This window comes from Aedes aegypti, chromosome 2 (assembly GCF_002204515.2).
Source record: "Aedes aegypti strain LVP_AGWG chromosome 2, AaegL5.0 Primary Assembly, whole genome shotgun sequence".
In the NCBI taxonomy this organism is placed as follows: Eukaryota; Metazoa; Arthropoda; class Insecta; order Diptera; family Culicidae; genus Aedes; species Aedes aegypti.
Genome location: NC_035108.1, coordinates 150992197 through 151019766, shown reverse-complemented (window position 1 = coordinate 151019766; position 27570 = coordinate 150992197). Strand labels below are relative to the sequence as shown.

General features: G+C 39.2%; 1 protein-coding gene across 8 annotated transcripts in view; it reads left to right on the top strand.

Moving 5' to 3' along the window:
* LOC5572977 (FH1/FH2 domain-containing protein 1) overlaps positions 1-27570 on the top strand; it is a 467818-nt gene that overhangs the window by 11976 nt on the left and 428272 nt on the right. For 2 of the 8 annotated variants that reach the window (XM_021842728.1, XM_021842733.1), the window contains exons 1-2: positions 11518-12070; positions 20789-21601. In XM_021842728.1, the coding sequence (XP_021698420.1) occupies positions 21575-21601 (27 nt within the window). In that variant the 5' untranslated portion in view covers positions 11518-12070; positions 20789-21574. Of the gene's footprint in view, positions 1-11517; positions 12071-12108; positions 12202-20788; positions 21602-27570 lie in introns of those variants that run through there. The other 6 variants (XM_021842727.1, XM_021842725.1, XM_021842726.1 and 3 more) reach the window with 6 other exon arrangements.

Below are 27570 nucleotides of genomic sequence, written 5' to 3'. Positions count from 1 at the left end.
CATCATCACCGAATGGGTAACGAATTAGTTTCCAGCGGACCATTTTTACACCAAAATTAAAAACTTCATAAATCATGTGGAGCATACTACTCAGATAATAAAATCATATAATAAATATACAAACCAGAGGTAGTGATCAGACTATGTTAATAGGGTTCTTCCGGGTACCGTTGGATGCACTGTGAAAATTTCCTTCTCATACATTGCCTTTGTATTGAATACCCGTTTTCACAGCTGCCATGGTTAACCCAAACTGGTGAATGATATTGTTTTCAGAAGTAGTAAAAAATAACGACCACATCCAGCTGAACTCAGATTTTCACCGGCTTTAAAGTTAGTCGATCGTGGGCAACGATCGGTCTTCTCCCGACCACGGAGATGGTTTGTTATTAGCTCAATCGGGTTGATTTTTCTATTCTCTCCGCAATGTGTAAAGTAAACAAATAAACTCTCTTGATGAGGCGCGTACGGTGTGGCAGCACGTGGAAAATGGTACCTGACCTTAATATGTTGTTTTGGTTGCAATTTACTGTTGAAGTGAAATTCACAGAAAATTGGCGATCTCCAGCTAGCAATATTGTTCGTTAGTGGCCTCAATTGCGATCAATTTTCATTTACATTTTCATCTTTTTTAATTATGTTTGCACTGGGATAGAGTCTGCTTCTCAGCTAGTTGTTCCATAAGCACATCCATTGTTATTAACTGAGAGTTTTCTTTGCAAAAACTAGCTAGTTTTGTTATTAATAAGCCGTGTGACAGTCGGTGTCGTCCGTAATCGAGTGGTTGGAGTCCTCGGCTACAAAGCAAAGCCATGCTGTAGATGTCTGGGTTTGATTTCCGGTCGGTCCAGAATCTTTTCGTAATGGAAATTTCCTTGACATCCCTGGGCATAAAGTATCATCGTACCTGCCATATGAGATACGAATGTGAATATGGCAGCTTTGGCAAAGAAAGCTCTCAGTTACTGTGGGAGTGCTGAGAAGCTTTGGCATTACGTCCTCTGTCCCAATGAGAACGTAATGCCAAGAAGAAGAAGAAGAAGAAGAAGAAGGAGATGAAGAATCAAAAGAAGTCTTGTGACAAACAGGATGATTCTATATGGCCAGAGAAATAAAGAATATTTCCTTTAGACAAACCAAATTTTTGGAGTGGCCGGGAATCGAACCTGTGATGTTTAAGCGTACATCTCTTTCGTTTTCCGAAAAATGCCAAAGTTCGGTATTTTGAAATGGAAGAGGATATCAGCGCTCTTACTTTGGACATTTAATGTTTTATTTATTTACTTGGTGTTAAATAAATTAATTTGATAAAACCTCGGTAACGATATTATTTCAATCTACTCGGCTCACGGTTGTGTCGCTTGAACATCGATATTAGACAACGCTTTCCAGGTCTTGTTGCACCTGATCAAGCCACCTCGCTCGATGCGCTCCAAATCTGCTTGATTTTGATGCGAACACAGGGGTGCCGGGTTGTTGTCCGGTAGTCTTGCAACATATCTTGCCCAGGACAGTCTTCCGGCTTTCACCATTTCCACAGTTATTAACTGAGAGCTTACTTTGCCAATGGCCATTTTTGCATGTGTATATCGCGTGGCAGGTACGAAGATACTCCATGCCCTGGGAATACGAGAAAATTTCCAACCCGAAGAGATCCTCGACCGGTGGAATTCGAACCCACGACCCTCAGCTTGGTCTTGCTCAATAGCTGTGCGTTTACCGCTACGGCTATCTGGGCCCCTCTGGATATCGGATATTGTATCGATAAAATTGATCCGATACTATCGATATTATCGATAATATCGATATTTGTACAGCCCTACCTGATGCATAGGCAGCCTGCTCACCAAAAGCAAGCCTCTCTCCCATAAAACTACCTCTCCCTTACCTTACCGTATGAACTGGCGAATATGCAGGGGGATATCTCATCTACAATGAGCCAGTTTTTAATTGCAACATCAAATCTTCCCCCTTTCTTTCATTGCTCTGCAACCTAACATAGCAGGCGCCCTTGTAGCCTAAACGTAGAGGATCGCCAGCACTTCACCCATCACCATCGTAGGCTTCGTGGCCGTGTGGTTAGCGGCGTCAGTCGTTTAGACGTATTGTGCTACGAAGTGTGGATTCGATTCCCACTCCAGTCGGTGGAAACTTTTCGTCAAACGAAGAGTCCATCACTGGACTACTGGATGTTTCGTCCGGACCCATACCGCATACCAGCCAACAACAGGAACTGGGTGGCGAATAAGTCTCAACAGGAGGAGCTATAGAGACGACACTAGGGTAGGTGAACCAGTTATGGACATAATGATTCCCTATTTCGCCACACGTGATAATTTAGTTATCTTCAAATTTTTAATAATTCTGTGTGTTTAAGCAGTTTGACATTAAATGTATCTTAATGCTGAAACATTGAAAATTTTCAGAATGTGAAAGTTTTCGAGAAGACACATATGGCCATAACTGGTACACTTTCCCTAAATAAATTTGGCTGATTTTCTGAATTTCGAAAATTATTAGTTTGATTGACTAAATTTGTTATTTATGAAAATGTGAAAACAAATTTAAGAAATTTTGTGTAATAAATATTAGACAGTTTTGAAAACGACAAAACTCAGAAAGCATAGGTAAAACCAAAAAATTCATGCCTTTTTGACTGCAATGTAACGTGAACTAGTTTTTTTTTCTTAAATCCTGGCGATATAAATCCGATAATTCTTCGAATTTATTTTAAAGTTGCATGATTAATGTCTTCTTTAATTATTAGTTTCAACGTTGAACCTGATTTTTGCTGATAAAATTTTCTGCACTTTTTTGAAATAGTGTGTGCTATAAGTAAGCAACAAGTTTTGTCGAAAACTTTGCCTGTGAGGACTCGAATGCCAATAATAATAACACTAGCTGCAGCTAGTGTTATTATTATTGGCATCCGAGTCCTCACAGGCAAAGTTTTCGACAAAACTTGTTGTTAAGCATGCTTAATTCTAAAGCTCTTTTATAAATAAAACATCAAATTATCTAATTTACATATGTGAACCAATACCTAAAAATGTTTAATAATCAAATTAAACACACTTTCAATGATATCTAGGACAACAAATATACAACATAGTTCTGAATACGTTATGTTTTGAGAAAATATCAGTTACCAATTAATAATTCATAGCGAGATTTAACACTTGTGCTTAAAAAACTGGATGCTTTACAAATATATTTGGTCTTTGAAATTGTGTGTACAAGTTTCGTATATCCTGTGTAAAAAAAATGTTTAAAGGTACAAACAAATAGAGGACAAGAGCTGAATGTGGAATTTTCAGATTATTAGATTGTTATTTACTATTAAATTGAGTCTCTTTCCAAATAAATCGTAGTTTTCAGTTTCTCCCACTTTCGCCCCCTTTCTAGTATTTTCGCCCCCCAATATCCATTTTTCAAATTTTCGCTCCCCTGGACCTGAAAATCGCCCCCAGAGGGGGCAAATTCGCCCACTTTGGGAATCACTGAGCTAAAGAAAGACTGCAACGCACACGTACAGAATCACAAAGAGAAGAACGCAATGCAGCATTCAGAGAGGTAAAGTTAGCTCTCATACAGGAAATTGAGAGTCAAAAACGGGCATGTTTGGATAGTCTATGCCAGAGTGGCAACTTGAGTCCGTGGGATGACGCCTACAGATTGGTAATGGCTAAGACCAAAGGTGCCATAGCGTCCCAAGAGAAGTCGCCCGAGCTGCTGCGATCGATAATCGTTGTACTCTTCCCGCATCACCCCACAAGCCTATGGCACCCAGCGTCGTATGCGGCAGATGAAGGAGAAGAAGTGGCGAGGGTGACGAACGAGGGGGAGATCATTCGCGTTAAACAAGGCACCGGAACCCGATGGTATCCTGAATATTGCATTAACCCATTAACGCCCGAATTATTTCACATTTGTAGTTATCACCTGATTCTTTTTGTAGTATCGCATTATGATAAGAGAATACTTAAACCGTCATTTAAATGGAAATCTACGGTCACATTTTGTCAAAGTACACAGTGGGTCATATGTACGCAAAATATTGAAAAAAATTAAAATACTTGATTATTTTTGCAAATTTTTGAAGGTGGTATGGTGCATTAAAACGTGACAAGATATTATGAAAAACATAATGTAAACGGTAAGAACATGATACCATAAGTATAAATAACAAAACGAAGCTTATTTGAAAACTACACCACAGAATGATACTGCATGTGACACGCGTACGAAACACACACACATCACATACACGTACATGCACAACACATACTCGTTTGTACATACAAACATGCATACATTCATACACACATAGCCGCAGTAGTCGCATTTTCCTCCTTTATTTTACGCCAGGCTCGTTTGGTTTACGTTTGGTTACGGGGTACACACTTATTCAAATTTCCACGAATATGATATTTTTTGTCGTGATAAAAACAACTAAGGATTTAGCAGGATTCCCAGTTGTTTCTACTGAAATCTTGATGGCTTCGCACCTAATTTTAACAGGAGTCTCTCAGGATTCTCGAAGAATATCACAAAATCCACATTGGATTTTTTCCAGGATGCTCATGAATAAAACACACTGAATTCTCATAATGTTGAAAATTCCCGCAGTATTTCTACATAATACCTTAATAATTCTTACCAATGACTCTTACCAATAAGACCAATCCAAATTCCCAAAGTATTTCTACGTGATTCTCTCAGGAATACTAATTGTTTGCCATATAACTATGAGATAAGATTTCAACAGGGACATCACAAGAATCTCAGCATTCTCGTTAGATTCCCAATGTATTTTAAAACTTTTTGCTCACTATTTTCGCAATTTTTTTACAAAATTTGCACAGACATTCAACATAACTCCAACAGGATTCCCTCAGTATATCCTTGGGTTACTATTTAACAATTCCCACTGGAATGCCAGAATCCTCACTGGAATACAAACATCTACACTAGAATGCCAAAATTCGCACTAGAAATTCATGATCTATGCTGGATTCCAAGGATCCACACTGGAAACTCAAACTCTTCACTGGTATTCATCAATGAAACCCTAGGATCCACATCTGAAATCCATACTGGAATATCCCAGGATCCGCAATGAATTTCAAAGATCTACACTGGAAATGCATAATCTTCACTGGTGTTCAAATATCTACACTGAAATCCTAAAATCCACACTGAAATCCCAGTATTCACATTAGACATCAAGGACCCATTTTCCAAGCCTGCGGTTCACACTAAAATCGCAAGATCCATGAATCCTGAAACCCCAAGGTCCCTACTGAAATCTCAGGATTCACATTAGATTTACACGACCCATGTTACAATCCCAGGATCTAAACCGGAATTCCAGGATTCAATTCCAGGAATTTCAATATCCACAATGGAATACCAAGATTCGGAACAACAGTCCCAAGATATACACAAAAATACAACAAACCTAGTGGAATTCTAATATCCACATAAGAAACCAGGGATCCACAATGCAGCAACACAATCTACACTAGAATCCTATGATCCACACTGAAACACTTGGATTCAGACTGGAACATCAGGATCCACATTGTAATTCCAGGATCCACATTGGATTCCCAGAATCAACACTAAATTCCTAAAATCCACACTGGGTTTCGCAAAATCCATACTGGATTCCCAGAATCCACACTGGATTCCCAGAATCCACACTGGATTCCCAGAATCCACACTGGATTCCCAGAATCCACACTGGATTCCCAGAATCCACACTGGATTCCCAGAATCCACACTGGATTCCCAGAATCCACACTGGATTCCCAGAATCCACACTGGATTCCCAGAATCCACACTGGATTCCCAGAATCCACACTGGGATTCCCAGAATCCACACTGGATTCCCAGAATCCACACTGGATTCCCAGAATCCACACTGGATTCCCAGAATCCACACTGGATTCCCAGAATCCACACTGGATTCCCAGAATCCACACTGGATTCCCAGAATCCACACTGGATTCCCAGAATCCACACTGGATTCCCAGAATCCACACTGGATTCCCAGAATCCACACTGGATTCCCAGAATCCACACTGGATTCCCAGAATCCACACTGGATTCCAGAATCCACACTGGATTCCCAGAATCCACACTGGATTCCCAGAATCCACACTGGATTCCCCAGAATCCACACTGGATTCCCAGAATCCACACTGGATTCCCAGAATCCACACTGGATTCCAGAATCCACCGGATCCCAGAATCCACACTGGATTCCCAGAATCCACACTGATTCCCGAATCCACACTGGATTCCCAGAATCCACACTGGATTCCCAGAATCCACACTGGGATTCCCAGAATCCACACTGGATTCCCAGAATCCACACTGGATTCCCAGAATCCACACTGGATTCCCCAACTGGATTCCCAGAATCCACACTGGATTCCCAGAATCCACACTGGATTCCCAGAATCCACACTGGATTCCCAGAATCCACACTGGATTCCCAGAATCCACACTGGATTCCCAGAATCCACACTGGATTCCCAGAATCCACACTGGATTCCCAGAATCCACACTGGATTCCAGAATCCACACTGGATTCCCAGAATCCACACTGGATTCCCAGAATCCACACTGGATTCCCAGAATCCACACTGGATTCCCAGAATCCACACTGGATTCCCAGAATCCACACTGGATTCCCAGAATCCACACTGGATTCCCAGAATCCACACTGGATTCCCAGAATCCACACTGGATTCCCAGAATCCACACTGGATTCCAGAATCCACACTGGATTCCCAGAATCCACACTGGATTCCCAGAATCCACACTGGATTCCCAGAATCCACACTGGATTCCCAGAATCCACACTGGATTCCCAGAATCCACACTGGATTCCCAGAATCCACACTGGATTCCCAGAATCCACACTGGATTCCCAGAATCCACACTGGATTCTCCAGAATCCACACTGGATTCCCAGAATCCACACTGGATTCCAGAATCCACACTGGATTCCCAGAATCCACACTGGATTCCCAGAATCCACACTGGATTCCCAGAATCCAACGATCCCAGAATCCACACTGGATTCCCAGAATCCACACTGGATTCCAGAATCCACACTGGATTCCCAGAATCCACACTGGATTCCCAGAATCCACACTGGATTCCAGAATCCACACTGGATTCCCAGAATCCACACTGGATTCCCAGAATCCACACTGGATTCCAGAATTCCACACTGGATTCCCAGAATCCACACCTGGATTCCCAGAATCCACACTGGATTCCCAGAATCCACACTGGATTCCCAGAATCCACACTGGATTCCCAGAATCACCACTGGATTCCCAGATCCACACTGGATTTCCCAGAATCCACACTGGATTCCCAGAATCCACACTGGATTCCCAGAATCCACACTGGATTCCCAGAATCCACACTGGATTCCAGAATCCACACTGGATTCCCAGAATCCACACTGGATTCCCAGAATCCACACTGGATTCCAGAATCCACCACTGGATTCCAGAATCCACACTGGATTCCCCAGAATCCACACTGGATTCCCAGAATCCACACTGGATTCCCAGAATCCACACTGGATTCCCAGAATCCCACACTGGATTCCAGAATCCACACTGGATTCCCCAGAATCCACACTGGATTCCCAGAATCCACACTGGATTCCCAGAATCCACACTGGATTCCCAGAATCCACACTGGATTCCCAGAATCCACACTGGATTCCAGAATCCACACTGGATTCCAGAAATCCAACACTGGATTCCCAGAATCCACACTGGATTCCCAGAATCCACACTGGATTCCCCAGAATCCACACTGGATTCCCCAGAATCCACACTGGATTCCCAGAATCCACACTGGATCCAGAATCCACACTGGATTCCCAGAATCCACACTGATTCCCAGAATCCACACTGGATTCCCAGAATCCAACACTGGATTCCAGAACGAATCCACACTGGATTCCCAGAATCCACACTGGGATTCCCAGAATCCACACTGGATTCCCAGAATCCACACTGGATTCCCAGAATCCACACTGGATTCCCAGAATCCACACTGGATTCCCTCCCCGGATTCCAGAATCCACACTGGATTCCCAGAATCCACACTGGATTCCCAGAATCCACACTGGATTCCCAGAATCCACACTGGATTCCCAGAATCCACACTGGATTCCCAGAATCCACACTGGATTCCCAGAATCCACACTGGATTCCCAGAATCCACACTGGATTCCCAGATCCCACTGGATTCCAGAATCCACACTGGATTCCCAGAATCCACACTGGATTCCCAGAATCCACACTGGATTCCCAGAATCCACACTGGATTCCCAGAATCCACACTGGATTCCCAGAATCCACACTGGATTCCCAGAATCCACACTGGATTCCCAGAATCCTCACTGGAATTCCCAGAATCCACACTGGATTCCCAGCGTCCACACTGAAACCCTACGATCCACACTATAACTCCAGGATTCACACTGGAATCCCAGGATTCTGCACTGGAAACCCTGGATCCACATTGGCATCCCAGGATATATTCTAAAATCTCAGAATTTACTTTGGAATCCCGGAATCCACACTGACTTCCGGCACAGGAACCATTCTATAATTGTTCAGGAATCTCTGATTTGCAAACCACGCTTATGGTAGTATAAGACGAGCGTGGTGATGCCGACAAGAGCTGGTGACAAAACAGAAATGTTTTATGCTGATAGCGCAACCTAGTGGAAGAAATATGAATTAAAAAACCTGTCATTAGACTGCCCATAATGTCTTTCACAACTTTGCCAAAGATACCAACCATCCATTTTGTCTAAAAAATTAACTGTATTCAGAAATGTAACTGATCTCAAAATAGATCACTGGGCGTTCGAAGCATCCGATCTCAAAACAGATCACTGGGCGTTAATGGGTTAACAGCGGCAGTGAACGCGGATCCGGACATGTTCAGAACCACGATGTAACGCTGCATAGATCAAGGAATCATCCCGGATGTATGGAAACGACAGAAATTGGTGCTACTACCAAAGGCGGGGAATCCACAAAGTGACCCGTCGGCGTATAGACCTATCTGTCTACTAGATGCAACGGGTAAGTTATTGGAGAGGTTGATCCTCAACAGGCTAGTACCAACAACCAGTTTGGATTCAGGAAAGGTAAATCTACTCCATTGTTCAGATAGCTAAGGTGGCAATTGAGCATTAAAAGAGCGGCATTCGTTATGCGGTTGTCACTCTGGGTGTGAAAAATGCGTTCAACAGCGCAAGCTAGGAAGCTATAGCCCACGCACTTCTATTGGTTGGGGGTTGACTTCCGGTTCTTGAGCGCCCCGACGATCCGATGCCAGGCATTGCTCTCTGCCTCTCCGTTTTCTGCTGCTTAATTTTGCTTACCATTCTGTCTGCATTGAAGACCTGCCATACTGCCTCCGACGATAATGTTCTGTATGCGCTTGCTACGCTCATGGCTATGAGCCGGAACGTGCTGTTGAGCTTGTTCCGATTGCTCTTGGTTTGCAGTGCTGCACCCCACACCGGAACTCCGTATCTCAGTATCGACGGCGATACGCTAGCCAGAAGACGCCTACTGATTTTTGGACCATTAGCGTTCGGCATGATCCTTGTAAGTGCGTTGGTCGCCTTTGACACCTTTTTATATGCAAAGTGGACGACTGTTGATGTTTAGCCGATCGTCTATCATCACGCCCAAGTGTCTGAGGGACCGCTGTGATGCTATGACATGTCCCCCGATGGCAATTTTCAGCATGACTCCATTCATCCAGTTCTCGACCGTGACCATTGCCTCCGTGGCGGTCACTTCCACTTCCTACAGCGTTTCGCCTATTACTGTTAGGACGACATCATCAGCAAAGCCGACGATCTCAACGCCCATGGATAACTCCAGTGATATGATCCCGTCGAACATTCCATTCTACTGTATCGGACACAGTGTGGACCCTTGCGGAACTCCCTCCGTTACTCTTAACTTCTTTCGGCCGGCGTCGGTTGCATACACCAAAACCCGATTCTCGAAGTTGCTCTGCAGAATCTGGTAAAAATAGTCAGGAACCCGTATTCTATGTAGCGCTATGGCGATCGCCTATCAACTGACGCTATTGAACGCCTTCTTAACGTCTATCGTAGCTACGGCGCAGTAACAATTTCCTCTTCGTTTTTTTCTTCGATGCCTTCTTGGCCCTCTCCTGGACCATCCGAATTGCGTCTGCCGTCAACTTTCCCTTCCGTAATCTGAATTGCCTTTCTGATAGTCCGTTTTCTCTCTCTGTACATTAAGGCAACCTGTTAAGGATGACCCGTTCCAAGAGTTTACCCAGTGTATCCAGTAATCATATAGGCATGTATGATGATGGATCACCGGGTGGTTTTCCTGGCTTCGGTAGCAGCACCAGCTTCTGGATCTTCCATATATCTGGGAAGTAACCTTCGTCCTTTCATTTCTGCATCACCTTCCGGAACAAATCCGGATACGCTAGTATCGGCGCTTTAAAAGCCGCATTTGGTATTCCATCCCCATCCGGGTTGGGGGCTTCACCTTCAATGCTCTAGCCGCTGCTACAAGCTCGTCATTTTCAGTACACATTTGAAAGCAGCTCTGGCTGCTTGGAATACGACCTTTCGCTCCTCTTTGACGCCCATTGGACTTACCATCAAGGAAGATGTGCAATGCTTCAACTAGAGAGGTACCAGAGGAGTCCACAACGCTTAGAGGTTGGCAGCAGTAATGGGATAACTCCTCTGAAGGTAGATGGACCCATCGGCTAATACCAAATGTGTCTGATTGGAATCTATGACAAAAGGTCGAAAGAACAAAAGGTCGAAAGACAAAAGGTCGAAAGGACAAAAGGTCGAAGAACAAAAATGAAGGGACAAAAGGTCGAAAATCTTTTTTCAAAGAAGGAAAAATTTCCCACCAAGCAAATCATTTTAGACCTTTTGTTTTTTCGACCTTTGTCTTTCGACCTTTTGTCCTTTCGACCTTTTGTCTTTCGACCTTTTGTCCATAAACCAGGCAGTATCTGAATAGGTACGGGCACTCAGAATCTCCAGTGTGCTCCAATTGTGCTGGAATCGTCTACTGGAAACATTAACGTGTCGGTGTCTTTCATACAAAAAAAAATGTAATGTAATATATTATTTTTCTTTGTATTCTTAGCATTAAATCCGTACAGGGATAGAACCTGCCGTTAAATTTGGAGATTTAAGAGCGTAGATTTCTCGTTTTCAACACCCCATTTCACCGCTTTGCAAGACATTTCAAACAGTGGGAGACATCGATCTGTCACTCAGTCAGCTTGCATCAGTTAGCCTATTTGCGATTCCGCAACGCGCTACAGCTTCCGAGAGCGCGAAAAGCTTTTCGTTCATCAACCCTGTATCTAGTGTGCAGCTCAATGCGCAAACGCACCGCACTATTTCAGCTTATTTGGGAGCTCTCTGCTGAGCAACATCGCCGGCTCAGTCATAGTGCTACACTTCGATCCGAACGGTGGATTTTCTTCGTGCCTGAGCTGCCGTAGTTCCGCGTGGATTGGCTCGATTCCATTTTGGCCTCAGCGGTTTTCGTGCGTGTGTGAAAATGTGATTGTGCGGGCGGATTCTCTGTTCTGGTTTTCGATCGATCGATTACGAAAATACGACGACATTTCGGTCGGAAGTTCGAGAGTTTGCAAGAGCGTGCGCCACTGCTCTAGTAGTAATGGCAATAATCTTGATACACTTGCGCCGAATTTTGCTCCTGGTCACGGTCGCTTATCTTTGTGGCACGTTGGTGAAGAAACTGGTTTACGGCGTGCGCTATCAGAAGATCAATAATTTACTGTTTACCAAGCGGCTCCACTGCCAACTGTGGGTGTACCTCTACACCGTTTACCTCTATCTGGTGGTGCTAAACTGTGCGGGCTGGAATCAGATCAACATCTTTGAAAATTTCTTCCAATAAAGTGCGGTGATAGTGTACGTGTGTGTGTTTTTGTGAAAATTTTCCCCATATGCGCAGATGACAGCGTGGTGAGTTGTTGGGAAAAGTGGGTAAATGCAGAGCGCTAAAAATAAGCGTAGACGTCTAATTCAAAAGGCAGAGAGATCGTTCCACGAGCATGAACTACATGTGTGATTCAACTATTTCAGATCTTCACGATGTTAGTAAATATGAAGAACAATGATCTGTATGAGATTAGATGGGATAAGCTGAAAGGACACTATTTAAGCCGTCTATGTTTGTGCGTTTGTTTATTGTATTACTGTCGTTGCTGATGTGTATCATCTCCAATGCCGGTAGAATATTTTTCTTGAATGTTTGATCAACTATTTTTGTCGTGTTATAGTTAAACCTGTGTTCGTGTTTGATGCAGTGGACTAGCAGAGCAGTTTTTTCCTTCAGTGCTCTCACTGGGTCATCTGTATCTGTAGAACCCGAAGCCAATAGACTATCCAGCTGATTGAGATTGCTGCGATGACCCGATAATCTCTTTTTGAGTAGATTGCCGGTCATGCCGATGTAGCATTTCTCACAGTCTCCACATTGTATCCGATAGATCACATTGTGGTGGTGATCCAAAGGTATCGGATCCTTGATGCGTGTGTAGAGATCTTTAATCGTATTCACGCTTCGTGGACATATCGTTACAGATGGGTAGTTGTTACGTAGTAGCTGGATGATCTTGAGTGTGAGTGATGGAATGTACGGGAGAGATCTGTAAATTCTATGCTGAGGTGGATCTGTCGTGTGGTCTTCACAGAGTCTCAACAGAGACCCCTGTTGATGTCCAGTGTGTACGGTTCAGGAAACGGTTGATTAGATTTCATGGGTAGTCGTTGGTCTCTAGAATCTGAAAAATGGTTCTGCGTTCATCAAAGATGATTGACAGCCGATTCACCCTATCGATGACATTGTTGATAGTGTTGAATTCCTGATTTAGTGGATGAATTGATAGGAAGTTCAACAGGCGACTCGACGCTATGGGCTTCATGTACTATTCAAGGCGGATCGTGTCGTCTGTTTGACGGACGAGGGTCATGTCTAGGTATGAGAGTTATTATATTTGGGTGGTATTAGTTGAAGATATCGAGAATCTATTGCATTTTATCAGCCGGTAATAGGAGAATTAGGTCATCCACGTATTTACGTATCACAGAGATGGTGCAATTTATTTTGGTTGTCACTGTGTCAAGAAGGGTATTCATGACTAGATCAGCGAGAGTGGGGGATATGGGGTTTCCCATAGCAGTTCCTTCAATCTGTTCATAAAATTGGTTCCGGAAAACAAAGTAGCTTGTGTACATGCAAAAAGATACAATCTCTAGAAATAGATCGAGATTGATCTCTGTGTGTGGTATGGTGGTATCCCAGATGTGTATTCTATCATGTAGTACCAGTTGTTTTGAAATATTAATAAACAAAGATACTACATCGAAATAGTAACGGTGTTGATGTATTGGCAGAAACTGTATGAGTATCTGATGTTGTATTTGGTATCCAACGAAGCTTGCTAAATTTGCATACCTTCTTGGATAGTTCGTTGCTGGGGCTCGCCATACCAGGGACGACGGGTTGTAGTAGAAGATTTGGTTTATGCGCTTTCGGGAGTCCATATATCCGGGGGGTGGCGGCAGTGCGGTACTCGATCAGTTTCAGTTTTCGTAGACATTCAATGATGTTGTTGTTGGCGTTTTGATATTTGTTTGTGGGATCATTCCTAATATAAGTATAAGGAGTAGACCTGTTCACTTTTTCTAAGGTACCCTTGCCACATCAAATATTGAACTAATTTATAAAAACAAGTTATCTGTCCAAAAATGAGCCAATTTGGTAAAGTTTTAGAGGTGTATCAAATCGATTTTGTGGTTTTTTAGACTTCTTCCCCGAAATGCGTTCCTGAAGCCCAGAAATATCATTGAAAATGATTCGAAAATACCACTAGCCTTTTGCTTACGCAAAAGTCTATCACTTTGCCGAAGACACTAGGGTGTTTTGATCGCTTCTTCATTATGCTTTTAACGTAATTAGTCAAAAAATCTCGAAAAAAGCAATATATTTTTCCAGTTTACCAAACAAATTTCGATAAAAATCTTATTATATTGTGTATCCAATTCAACTATCTATTTGATCTGGGTGTTACGAATATATCGTGCATACATCATTTTCGTGTGAGAATTAAATTTCACTTCGAAATAATTGAAAGTGTATCACTTCATACCCTAAAATCTCATAGGGTTGCCAACACAAATGCACTCCATGAAAACCACAGTTACCCATGATTTAGACGTCATGTCTTTGAACCCTACTGTCCATCATCATCGGCTCAAATGGTTGATGGTAAGGTTTGGGTCTAAGGATCAGAAGATCCACGGTTCAAGTGCAAGGAATAATCTTTTTTCCATAATCAACAGGAATCGAAGCTTATCATAACAATCTTCGGTTAACAACACCCCCCATCGTATAGATTTTTGTATGAATATTCTAGAAGTTTTGTATGAGCCGTAATATCATGAAGTCACCCACGCCCCGTTTTCAGCGTCATGGAATTTGTGAATAAGCCCGTGCAATTCTATCATTGATGCGATGCTTGATAGATTCTAACTATTAGGTTTACTTAAGTTTTCAGTACGATGTTTGTTTACTCTTCAAAGACTGGAAGACTCATTAGAGCTCTAGTTCTCAAAGCTGTTGCTACGCTGATTGAACTTGAGTCATCACTTGTAGTTGCCTTTATATATTAAAAGGTAGTTCTTCCTGTAACGTGCTCTTTTAGAATGGTGCTGTATTAAGGAAATTTGAACATGAAAATGTTCCAAATTAGGTCAAATAGTTACAAATCTTAGCTTGATTGGTGTAAACAAAAAAAAAGATTATCTCTTGTATTTGAACCTTGAATCTTCTGATCCTCAGGCCCAAACCTTACCATCGACTCTATTTTGAGCCGATGGCGATAGACTGTAGGGTTCAAAGACATGACGTCTAAATCATGGGTAACTGTGGTTTTCATAGAGTGTGTTTGTGTTGACAACCCTATGAGATTTTAGGGTAAAGAGTAATACACTTTAAATTATTTCGCAGTGAAAATCAATTCTCACATGGAAATGATGTATGAACGATATGTTTGTAACACTCAGATCAAATAGATAGTTGAATTGGATACAAAATATAATAAGATTTTAAGGTATTCTACTAAACAGCTCAAAGATTCATTAACACTCATTGTTATTCCATTTTAAAACCTGTTCAGTTGTGCTCGGGTGAAACCTATGTAAATTTGTGCTCCGTTTAAATTATGTGAATTATGTCATTATCGTCCAAAATTTATTTTTAATTGCAGTGTAATGTTGTTAGCCGTTCATTCAATGTTTGTCTAATCCCACTTGACTTAAAAAAAAAACAATGATGTAAGTAGTTTCAATTAATGTTTCGAACTTGACCAGACAAATAGTGTTTATTTTTGTTAATTGTAGTTTGCCCTGAAGATGAGCAAATAAAAGCTCAAAACGTCGGCTGTAATCAAAACTATTGTTAAAAAAAATTAAGATCTTTTTCCTGGACTTCTGGATTGCTAAGAATTCTACCAGAAAGCCTCAAGGAATTTTGCCCTGAAATTTAATAAGAATCCTACCAAAAAATATGGATTCTCCCAAGAATTGACAAAACTGTTTGTAATTTTTTTAAGGAGATTCTTACAAATTTATTTAGAAATATTTTTATAAATATCGATGGTAGGTCATTTGGCATAAAGCCGTTTGGCATTAATTCGTTTGGCATAATGCTCATTTGGCATTTAGTTTTTTTTAGCATAACGGTCGTTTGGCATAATAGTCGTTTGGCATAATGAAACCAAGGATTTGTTATGATTACATTAGTTTTAGCTTCACTATTGAATTCCACTGATGACATCGGGCTTATTTTGGAGACAATCGATATAAAAATGGCACTTCAACTATCATAAGCTGTTGAATTAGCTTAAGTATGTTAGGAAAGTTATTGCCATTAGAATTTTATTATGTATTTAGAAATCGTTCTTCTTTCGAATATTGGTTATACTTTTGAGTTGCACTATTGGAATAAAATTACTGTTGATTCTGATAGATTTAGCTCAAATTAACCCTTTTTTCAAACATTGAATGTTCTTTCTAAACATGATGTAAACATAATTATAGGCATGAACAGTTTCGATATAACATTTAAATAACTATCACCTTCTGTTCTACATATGCTGTTATTTGGAGCTATATTTGTCAGACTTTTGTTTTTTGATTCCAACTGATAGAAGGGCGCCAATCTATAACATTGATCTTCATAATAATACTGTTATAAGATAATGTTTAGCAATGCTAATTGTTATGCATATTTCAATTTTGCTGTTTTATCAATTCCTGTGAGCCGTGCTGTTAGAATGATCATTACTTTGGAAGCTGGTAATATTTCAACATAAATTATTTATTTTACAAACACTTGATCTCGTTTCGAGGTATGCTAGAAATAATGTCATTTCAATCTCTCCTTTCCTTTTTTCGATAATAGACGATTCTTTTGATTTGCACTAATAAAATTAAAATTAATATTGAATCGTTCAAAAATGTTGCCACATATATTATCTTTTAAAAATGTGTTATTCGTTCGAGTTATGCTGTGAGAAGGTTTTTTTTTCTTTAAACCTTAAACGTTTTAAACGGAAAATAGCACTCGTATATAGGTTATTTTCGCATTGTGCTGCGATAATAGATCTTTGGATTAGATCTTTCAATATTTTGCAAATAAATTTTCCATTTTTTCACCAAGTAATTGTCATCAACTATTACGTCCCAACGGGGACAGAGCCTGATCCACAGCAAAATGTTCTATGAGCGTTCCCTTAATTATTAACTGCAAAATATCTTTGCTAATTTACTATTTTCTAATAAGTACAACATTCTTGAAGATACTCTATGTTCTGGGATGTAGAGAAAAATATTATTTCTAAAAGATCTTCCACCAACCCGTCACGAGTTTCATTAAGTTGTACGCTCTAAAGTAACAATAATAATAATAATAATAATTCATGACTTGGCAACTCTCTGAACGAACACCACGCTTGTTGAGTACCCACCAAAAATGTTTACTATGAGCCAATTGATGATGGTCTCGGTTAAATGCTTCAAAAAATGCTGATATTTAATGGAAAAAGTGTAAATTTTCAAAGCTTATTCAAAATCACTCATTATGTCAAACGGCCAAACGTCTTTATGCCAAATGAATTTATGCCAAACGGGGTTCAATTCATTCCCCATATTTTTTTTTATTAAATGTTTCTCCACAATTTCCTTTACCACTTTGAAAATGAGTAGTGTGCCCTGCTCCTGCGGGAGCAAGCGATTGGACCGGAAGCACACTCGTTTGACATGCAATACGTGTTCGAGTAATATCGTGAATCCGGTTTTTATCAAGGGATGCATGATACCTTATCCCGCTAACCCAATACACCTTCCATGACAACTGTGGAGACGCAGAGGTATATTCGGTCTATAGTAACAATGGTTGTTTAACTTACATTCCTTCCCTTCTCCGATGACCGCATTGGGCGTGGCTGGCGCCGTTTTTGACTTTTAAACTTTGAATTTTCGATTTGTGCACATTGAGAATGGTTAACTGGTCCCAAGCCCCATTTATCAAATCTCTGTGCAATTTTCATTGTTCTGGTCAATTATGAAGTGCAACTAAGAATCGGTCATCAATGCTCATGCTCATGCAATTTCTAAGTAAAATTTTCAGAGCTGATTAGATTTCATTATGTTTTGTTATGGTCATGACCAATGTTCTCGTTGTTACTGTTTGTGGAAAAACCTCAGCTGAAGAGCATATTTTGTTCCAGTAGAAACGTAAAGCCTGGGAGATGACGATTTTTTATGAGTTACAAACTAGAATTTAAAAGAAAGGTGGATTGTTTAACATACGTAATTGTGAAAACAATACAAATTTCTACACTGGATGAAAAAAAAAGGAGAAAGGCAACTGGGACTCACATCTGTGAAATTTTACAAACAGAGCAACCCTATGCTTGTTCTACTTCGTCGTAAGCGCTACTATTCGTCGTATCAAACTATAAATGTTCCACTACGCCGGATATTCAAACTTACCTGCAACATAGATTCATTATCCAAGTGTAATTTTGTGAAAGCTGTTATGGTTTGTACACTTGTACACCAAAAATGCAATAAAACTACTGTATTTCGGTATGTAAATAACTTCAATTCAATTATCCACTTTGCACTTTTTCACCGAAATCGCATGGACGAACATGATTTGAGAGAAATGCTTAGCGATCGACTGAGCCACACCACTTTCCAACACAAGTTTCTTCCCGCCCCCGTGGGTGACTTACTACGCTGGGCACTTATTTTTACTATGGAAAACCTTCGTACTTCTTCACTGAAGGATTTCATTCCAATCACACGCCGTAAAACTTCAATAAATCACCAAATTTTACGAAATTTCCTCAACCGCCGCGTATAATTGAAAATGTCAACAAAGTTCAATCCGTCGTACTGAAAAAAAAAAAGCTTGTGCGCATCAATGCGTGCGCGACGCTCGACGTAAAAATACGGTTCCTTTGATTGTGTTGTTTTCGCTGTACTGTGAGCAAATGCCATAATTGTACAGTAAAAAGGAATTGTGGTCATATGTTTGGGCTGAATTTTGATGACAAACAATTAATTTTAAAGGAAATTAGTATATCCCATCATGCTGAAGGAATGGAGGGAGATGCCCGTAGAGCTATATATTCTAGTAAAACATTTTATTATAGCGTTGATACGTTGTGTTTTAACCATTCAATACATACAGTGAGCCATAAGTTGTGAGACGAATCTGGAAACTGATTGCGACGGAGTTGAAAACGATACAACGGATTGAGAATACGGTAAGATGCATTTTCTTGGCATTATTTCCAAAAAGAGATCAAGATTTATCAAAATGTTATTGTACAATACTAAAGCCGTTTTGAGAAAGAATTGTTTGGCATCGGTTTGTATCAGCATCATTCACTGCAATACTGGGAAAATTGCAGTTCTCACTGATGAATGCTTAATACGATGGATACTAGCACATCACCCTAATCTACAGGATTTTGACACTGGTTTTTGCACAATTTCGATGTTAATGTTCCCATGAAACAAATTATTAACGATCATTATTTCAAAAAAAAAGACCCCCTACACCTCTAGCTGTTATAAAGTTACATGAAAAAGATACTGAGCGACAAACACGTACTTCGTACAGTTTTTAACTGAGAGCTTTCTTTGCCAAAGTTGCCATTTTCGCATTCGTATATCGTATGGCAGGTACGATTATACTCTATGTCCAGGGAAGTCAAGGAAATTTCCTTTACGAAAAGATCCTGGACCGACCGGGAATCGAACCCAGACACCTTCAGCATGGCTTTGCGTTGTAGCCACGGACTCTAACCACTCAGCTAAGGAAGCACTAACTAACTAAAATCTCACTTTATTCATCCCCTAACGCGAGTAGATCACCTTTTCGAGGTGCGTTACGGGATAAGATCTACCATATTGTACTGTTGTTGTATCTGTTCTGGTTATTACTTATTAGTTACGGTCGGAAGAGTATAAGTAGGTAACAAACCACTAAGACACACCTATTTGTTCTGGATGATAAGGAGGTCAAAGTGAAACAAAATACTCAATCAGCATGCTAGGCTTAGGCTGGTTTCAAATCATCAGACTGGTTCTTTCCAAGTTCAAGTGCCTATTTTTCGTATACGCCTATCCTCGATACGCTTTTCCGAGTTAGTGGAGTAGCAGACCTCCTACCTTCTAAAATAAGCTTCTTGTTTCTAGGAAACTAAATGTGTAATGCGACGAAACCTGTTGACAGTTACAAAAAACGGCCTTGCACCTTATAAGTAGAAGCAATAATTTGATACGTACTAGAGTACCGATGCATGGCCAAAATCAGTATCATTCAACCAGATTAGTTGCCGAACCTGAATGAGGGGCGCGCTTTCGAGAGTTCAATAATGACAAACTGTTTTTCTAGAAAGTTTAAATAGTGGTTTCTTTTTCTAAAGAGACTCTATGTAAAATGATTAAGAATGATAATTTATAAAAACGACTACTTCTCAATAGTAATGGAGAAGAACAACATGCACTAAACAAAGGACATGGGTTTAACACAAAAGATCATAAAGATTCAAGATAAAAAAAATCATTATTTATTTATTATAATATGTGTATTGTAATGTTCAAAAACTTCTAAAAATCTCAATAATTCGTAAAAAAAAGAACTGATGGTAAAAATCTATTCCAAACTTCACGGATAATTTAAGGATACAAATCTCGCATAATCTGTGATAACGCCCTAAAAGCCATTGGTAACCACGTATGTAGCTCGTTGTTTCTGAGCAAATGAATGAATAAGCATCGAAACCAACACCACTGACAGGTAGACAATGATCCTTTCTTCACTATAGCGTTATTAAATAACGTGTAACTCCATTCAAATTCTCAAAAACAACGTGCTACACACATGGTTACCAATGGCATTTAGGGCGAGATCATAAGTTATGCGAGAAATACGTGTCATCACTCCAATGCCAGCAGAATCGAAGATCTATATCTGTTCTGTTAGTTTTGAGTTATCCTGTTTCTCAATTCTATTTCACGCATATTTAAGATTTATTGATAGCTTATTAGTTTTAATTTTAAACTTAAATCAAAACATTTACTTTTTTCAAATTTCAGATTCAACTAGAAACATCGTTAGAAAACAACACAAAAAAATCACCTAATTCGGAGAGGTCGAATCATGCGCGACAATGTTCGTGACCATTACGTGTGGAGCGCATTCAGAGAGCAAAGGAAAATTTGGTGAATATCGGAGCGGAGTGAACGCATGGTGTTTTTGCCTAGAGATCAAGCTGTCGTAAGCACGAGCGCCGTTGGATTGCAACTTTGTGTTCTTCGTGGTGAATGTGCGTGAGTGATTTTTCTCAGCCGTCCGTCGGTGTCAGTTTTATACGAACGATTCGGGAAGAGACATCGTTCATCTGCTGCAACGATTCGAATTTAATGAAGTTTTTTTCTATCTACTTGAAGTTGGAGCGTTTCAATTTCCTCCACAGAGCTAACAAGGCCTCTTCAACCACTGCACGGTAGTGAAACCACTATTCCCTACTAAATTTAGTCTGGAGAGTAATGAAAATGGAGAAAAAAGGTGCTGGTGATGCAACAAGTGGTAGTGTAGTTTGAGTGAAAATAGTTGTAACACATTCTAGAGTTGTGCATAAGAAGCAAGAAAAAGCGTTCAAGTGGGCTGTGAGCGCAATAAGGAAAAAAAAAGTTGTGCCAGTGGCATTTTTCATACCGCCAGCCGGCGATTGGTGATAAAGTTTGCATTTTTTGCTGAAATCGATTCGCAGTTGCTGCAGGGAAATTTGCAACCTTGTCGAAAAGTGATTGTTCATCCGGTTTCCACGTTTGGCAACGAAGTGACAAGGAAATCCGAACGACGAGAAGGAATCTGTGGCGATGTCGTCATATCGTAGTAACTACAGTGTAAGTGAATTTTATATTGCACTTCTTTTATGCTTTTGTGTGTTTGGTAAGATCCGTTTTTCCTCATAAATGTCACCATAAATTCGTCTTGGAGTAAGTCTCCACCCACTCGTGGAATATGTGAATAGGGCGGTTCAAAATTGAAACAACTTTGAAAATCCAATCTCTCATTTATTTTTTACTAGTCTTACGATAAAAATAATGTAATGTGAATTGTTCAGCTGGTTCGGTGGCCGGACTGATATGGAAATTTATTTGTTGAAATTTTGAAATATGTACGAAACATGTTAGGGCTGTAAAGTAAGTACGCAAACTTAACTTCTCATAGTGAAAACTCACACTTTCAAACCTTAATAAAGTAGGTTGCCGAAAAGACTAATTAAATCTAATAGATGGGAAAAGCGATATTCTTGTGTCTAAGAGAATGATTTTTCCTAAGGGATGATAAGTTTGTACTTATATTACAGTACTAGTGTGTGTGGAACAATTATAAAAATTCCTTTTCCATATAAATCTACATCGTCTTCAAAATCACCACCGAGAAAGCCGACAATTTCACACAACACTATTTAAATCAAAAATGAAGCTAAGAAAGATATGGCGTATTGGATTTTGAAACCTTTTTGAATTTTGAACCGCCCTAAGATGTTAACCGGTGGCGCTTCCATTACGGAAAAACTTGTTGAAGCCATGTGTGCGTGATTTCTCATCTCGCCTTCGACACAGTTTTGTAATGACGATGGACGGTGGTTAGTTGGCTGGTTTTTCGGCACATGATGTAAACAAACACATGACGTACGTTAAAAGTTGGGCGAAGAAAACGTGCAATAAGTAATACAAGGACGACGGGTGTATGGTGTGGTTTAAAGCTGAATGGCAAAACTTTTCTTGTTTACAATTTGGCGGGATCTGGGTAATGATTTGCCTATTAAAAAGGGATGCATTACAGATTTCCAAAAGAGAATAAATGTTCGTTTCCAGACGAATGTTCTGCTACCGATATTTGACTCCGATGTTCAATACTTTTACGTCAATGCGTTTAAAACTGAAGACGGCCTTACAGTTGAGATCGAAATACGCGTATCTGTCAACGTATGCAAACTCTAATGGAATTAAATGGTATAGTTATGATTCGGTTTTCATTTACTTATAAGTATTTCACTTAACAGCTCGAAGGTTAATTATTATTGAAAAATGGGAAAGTTTAAAGCTTTAGTAAGAAAATGAAAAATCTTTAATCTATTGATCTCGTACATTGCTAGAACAATTTCTACGAAGTTGCTTCAACTCAGTGTACTCATCTAGATGATGTCAATTTATATGTATTGAAGGTCGCAAAAGGTGCTCATGAATAATTGCCCCTAACAAGCTAGAAATAAACATTTGCTTAACTTGTAGCTTTCTGCCCTAGAAAATTTTGTGTATACCAATTGTCCTATCTGTAATTTCTTTTCGAATGTATGTCGCATACGGAACTGTTTGTATTCGAATGTTCAAGTTAGGTCGGGGATTGAGCTACGCATTTACGCTACATTGTATTTTTAGGTATTTTTTATTTACAATACTGAAGGTTACTTTGCTCTTGGTTTTGAACATTGTTGCTATTCGTCTGACGAAAGAGTGGTCAACAAGACATAATCTGCTTTGTTCATAATTATAATATTACTGTAAGCTAGTTCTCGAGAACCACTACCCCTATTGGTGGGACGTTGTATCGATGTTTCTCTGGGATCAATTTTCTGCATAAAAGAAAAATTTTCAAAAAATTTCAGATCTTTTTATTATAATGAACGTTACAACTTCGCAAGGAAGATTTGATAACCAAGGTGAAAAATTTTACGTTCCGAAAAAAATATTAGCATCCAGATGACACACCAATCTGCAACAAAATTAAGGTGCTGCTGCAAGTAAAATCTTCGTTCTGGCATTTGATATCTTGATTGGGCAGGTCCGAGTAACTACGTCACACAAAGTTTGGCCAATTTCAACCCGCCTGGTGGTTCAAAATTCTAAAACGTTTGAAAATCCAATCGCCCATACCTTCCTTACCTTTCTTATGACAAAAATTACGTTTTGTGAAATTTTCAGTTTTTTCGGAGGTGATATAAAGGGTTGTACCCCGTTTGGAATAAAGTCGTTTGGCATAAGGCCGTTTGGCATAAGGTCATTTGACATAATGGTCGTGTGGCATAATGGCCGTTTGGCATAACATTCGTTTGGTATAGTGCGGGATGGTATAATAGGTGATTTAGAATGAGAAGATTAAAAATCAATATGTTACATATACATATAGTCAGCAATTTTACACCTTTGAAAATTTGCAAATATTTTTAATTAAATATACGCATTTTTTGTAGCTTTTAACCGATATCGGTACCAACGAGCGCATAGTAAAAAAAATCTTATTAGTTCTCAGCAAGCAGGGTTCAGAGATTTGCCAAGCAATATGCGGTGCCTACAGTTTTTAATTAAATTATCAACAGTGGATGTCAAACATTGTTGTTACATACATTACGACGGAATAAAATTTGACTGAAAGCAGGTAAATGTATGACTGATATATTAACGGACGGGTTTTTAGTGATTACTAGAAAGGTGTAGTCGAACATCTTTTCAGATTAATAATTTTCCCTACTGCTCAAGATATGGTGGAGTAGCTTTGAACTTATCCTTATATACATATTTAAAAATGGTCAAAGGGCAAAAGAGTTCACAGTCTATAATTAAGGGAGCGATAAGAATATTTTTCGGTAAAGGAAGCTCGGTTCCAGCTTGAACGTAATAGTTGATGATAATAACTTGGTAAAAAAGGGAAATATGATATGCAATATGACTTCAATCCAAAGACGAGAGCAATTTTTTATACAATGTTTATAGCTTTAATGCCAAAAAATTCTTCTCGCGGCATAATTCGAATTAACAACACATTTTGAATAGAAAACATTTGTGGAAAATTTTTGTTCGAATCCTATTGATTTCAATTTTGAAGGTGTAAATCAGAAAATTCGTCTGTTTTTGAAAGAAGGGAAAGTTTCTGATTAAAATAATATTTTTTCAGAATATCTCAAAATGATATCCAGCGTTTATAAAACAATATTTTTTGTTGAAATATTAGCAGAATTTAAAGTAATAATTATTTTATAAACTCGACTAGCACAAATTGATAAAACAGCAAAATATAAATAATTATATCATTAATCTAAACTAAATATTATCTTAAGAAAAAATAAATATGAAGAATCTATGTTCTAAGGAAGTCAGAAATTATGATAAAATAATAGAAAATTGGACGCCAAAAATGATTGTAACACAATAAAACGGAAGGACACTAACAATTGCGTTCAAAATCATTGGTGTAACTACAGCAATCGATTTCTCTTTTCGCTGATAACTTAGGCAAATCAATGTTTTCGATTGTCACTCTTATGTCAATGTAAACTAATTATTTAAACAAATAGCTTCAAAGAGCAGCCTAGAAAAATATGAAATAAGTTGAAATTAGGATTAGAAGTAGGTTTTTATAATTATTGTAACATCATACTTCTAAAGAATATCGAATATTTGAAAGGGTGAATTTGTGCTGAACATATCGAACGCTTTAAGGTGAAGATAAATCGAAGCCAAACCTCAAATTTTTAAGAGCACGAATCTGGAGAACCAAACATCCGTTTGAGCTGAAAACTTAATCGATTGGTCACTAGCTGGTGGTGACTAATCGATTAAGTTTTCAGCTCAAACGGGTGTTCGGTTCTCCAGATTTGTGCTCTTGAAAATTTGAGGTTTGGCTTCGATTCATCTTCACCTTAATACCAAAGTTTATTCCAACAGGGCAACTCCAAAATATACTAATATTTGAAGGAAGGGACATTTCTGGGTGAATGATAAGATACTATAGGCAATTTTTTTGTAATATCCTTAATATTAATCAACAGCATGGGATGATTAAATGAAGTGCCACTTTTTGTACCAATTGATTTTAAAATAAGCCTAATGGTGACTTAAATACGGTCTCCCTAAGAAATCATTGATTTCAGTCAAACGACCATTATGCCAAATGACCATTATGCCAATCGACTTTATGCCAAATGACCTACCCAACATTTGAAGATGGCTCGAAGACGATGCAGTTTTATGTGGAAATTACTGTGCAGTAATTTTGAAAAATGCACTGTAGCGTAAGTGCAAACTTATTATCTTATAGTGAAAATTCATTCTCCAAAACTTAGTAGCTGTTGAAGATAGTTATTCAATACGACATAAACGATTGTACTCCGTTTGGCATAACGGCCGTTTGACATAATGGCTGTTGGGCATAACAGTCATTTGGTATAATAGCCGTTGGGCATAATGATTTACTTAAAATGAATATCGTCATTTTGTAAGCTTTTACCGAGATCAAAACCACCGAACTCATAGCAAAAATTTTTGGTATGTTCTCAACAAGCGTGGTGTTCGTTCAGAGATTTTCCAAGCTATGAATGTAAAAAAATGATATGACATTAGAGAGCATTACTTAATAAAACTCGTGACGGTGGGAGATAATTTTATCTACATCCAAGAAAATTGAGTATCTTTGAGCTTGTTGCGATATACATATTTGAAAATAGTATATTGGCAAAGAAAGTTCGCAGTTAATCATAAAGCGAATGCTTATATAGTATTTCACTGCAGATCAAGCTCTGTCCCAGTTTGGACGTAACACTCGATGATAATCATTGATAAAAGAATGGAAAATTTATTTGCAAAATATTAAAAGCTCTAATCCAAAGATCCATTAATGCAGCATAATGCAAAAATAGCCAATATACGAGAGCAGATTATTTTTCGTTTAAAATGTTTAAGGCTCTAACGCAAAAAAAAAATCATTTCACAACATAACTCAAATGAACAACACATTTCTAAAAGAAAATTTTTGTGGCAAAACTTCAACGATTCAATATAAATTTCAACTTTGGAAGTATACAATAAAAACACCGTTTATTAGCAAAAGAAGGGAAAAATTGTGACTGAAATAATATTTTTTCCACCATATCTCGGAAGGAGGTCATGCGTTTGCAAAAAAAAAATATGTTGAATATTGGCAGGTTCTAAAGTAATAATAATTCTAACAGTACGTCTTTCAAGAAATGATAAATCAGCAAAATATAAAAATGATTAACATTTAGCTTTACTAAATAAGAAAAATTGTTTAAATGTAAAAAACAGCCTATTTTTAAAATTTTAATACCCAAATGGAAGATAAGACGTCAAAAATTATTGTTGCATGCTGAAAACGAAAAGACATCAAAAATTGCGTTCAGAATCATCGAAGTGATTGTGCTACTTTTCCCCGAATGTTGTTCCTTCGAATGTTGGTTCCCCAAATGCCATTTCCCCGAATTATCGGTTTCTCTGAAACATGGTGCAGTTTACATAGGTGCTATACAGTCGAAGCTTGTTATAACGACATCGCTAGGGACCGTCGTAATACAGAAATGTCATTATAGAGAATAGTGATAACATTAAAATCTTAACAACTACCGAAAAGCTAAACATTACATATAATTTGCAATTGGATTAGATGGACAAATTGATGTGAAGATTTGCGAAAAAGTTACACGTCTTCTCAGTGAGAATCGAACTCACGACTCCCCGATCTCTAGTTGGGGCGCGTTAACCACTACGCCATGAGAGGACTCATGAACGCAGAAGTTAACCTGAATTCGATTTCAGCTCAATAATCACGTGGTCCTCTTTCGCAAAGTGCACCTCTTTCGGAAGAATTAGATGCCCATCCAAACACAACGCTTTCTATATATATCCAATGCCTAGCCCGAGAGCGCATTGTTTTTTAGATATAGGAATAGCACACTACACTAGCCAGCAACTGCGCTGGCTGAGGTTTCTATTGTGTGGGCTTCCAATGGGTCGCGACGTTCTCAAACGACCGGTTACGGAACATGAGTCCGTTGCTCGATGAATACTTGTTT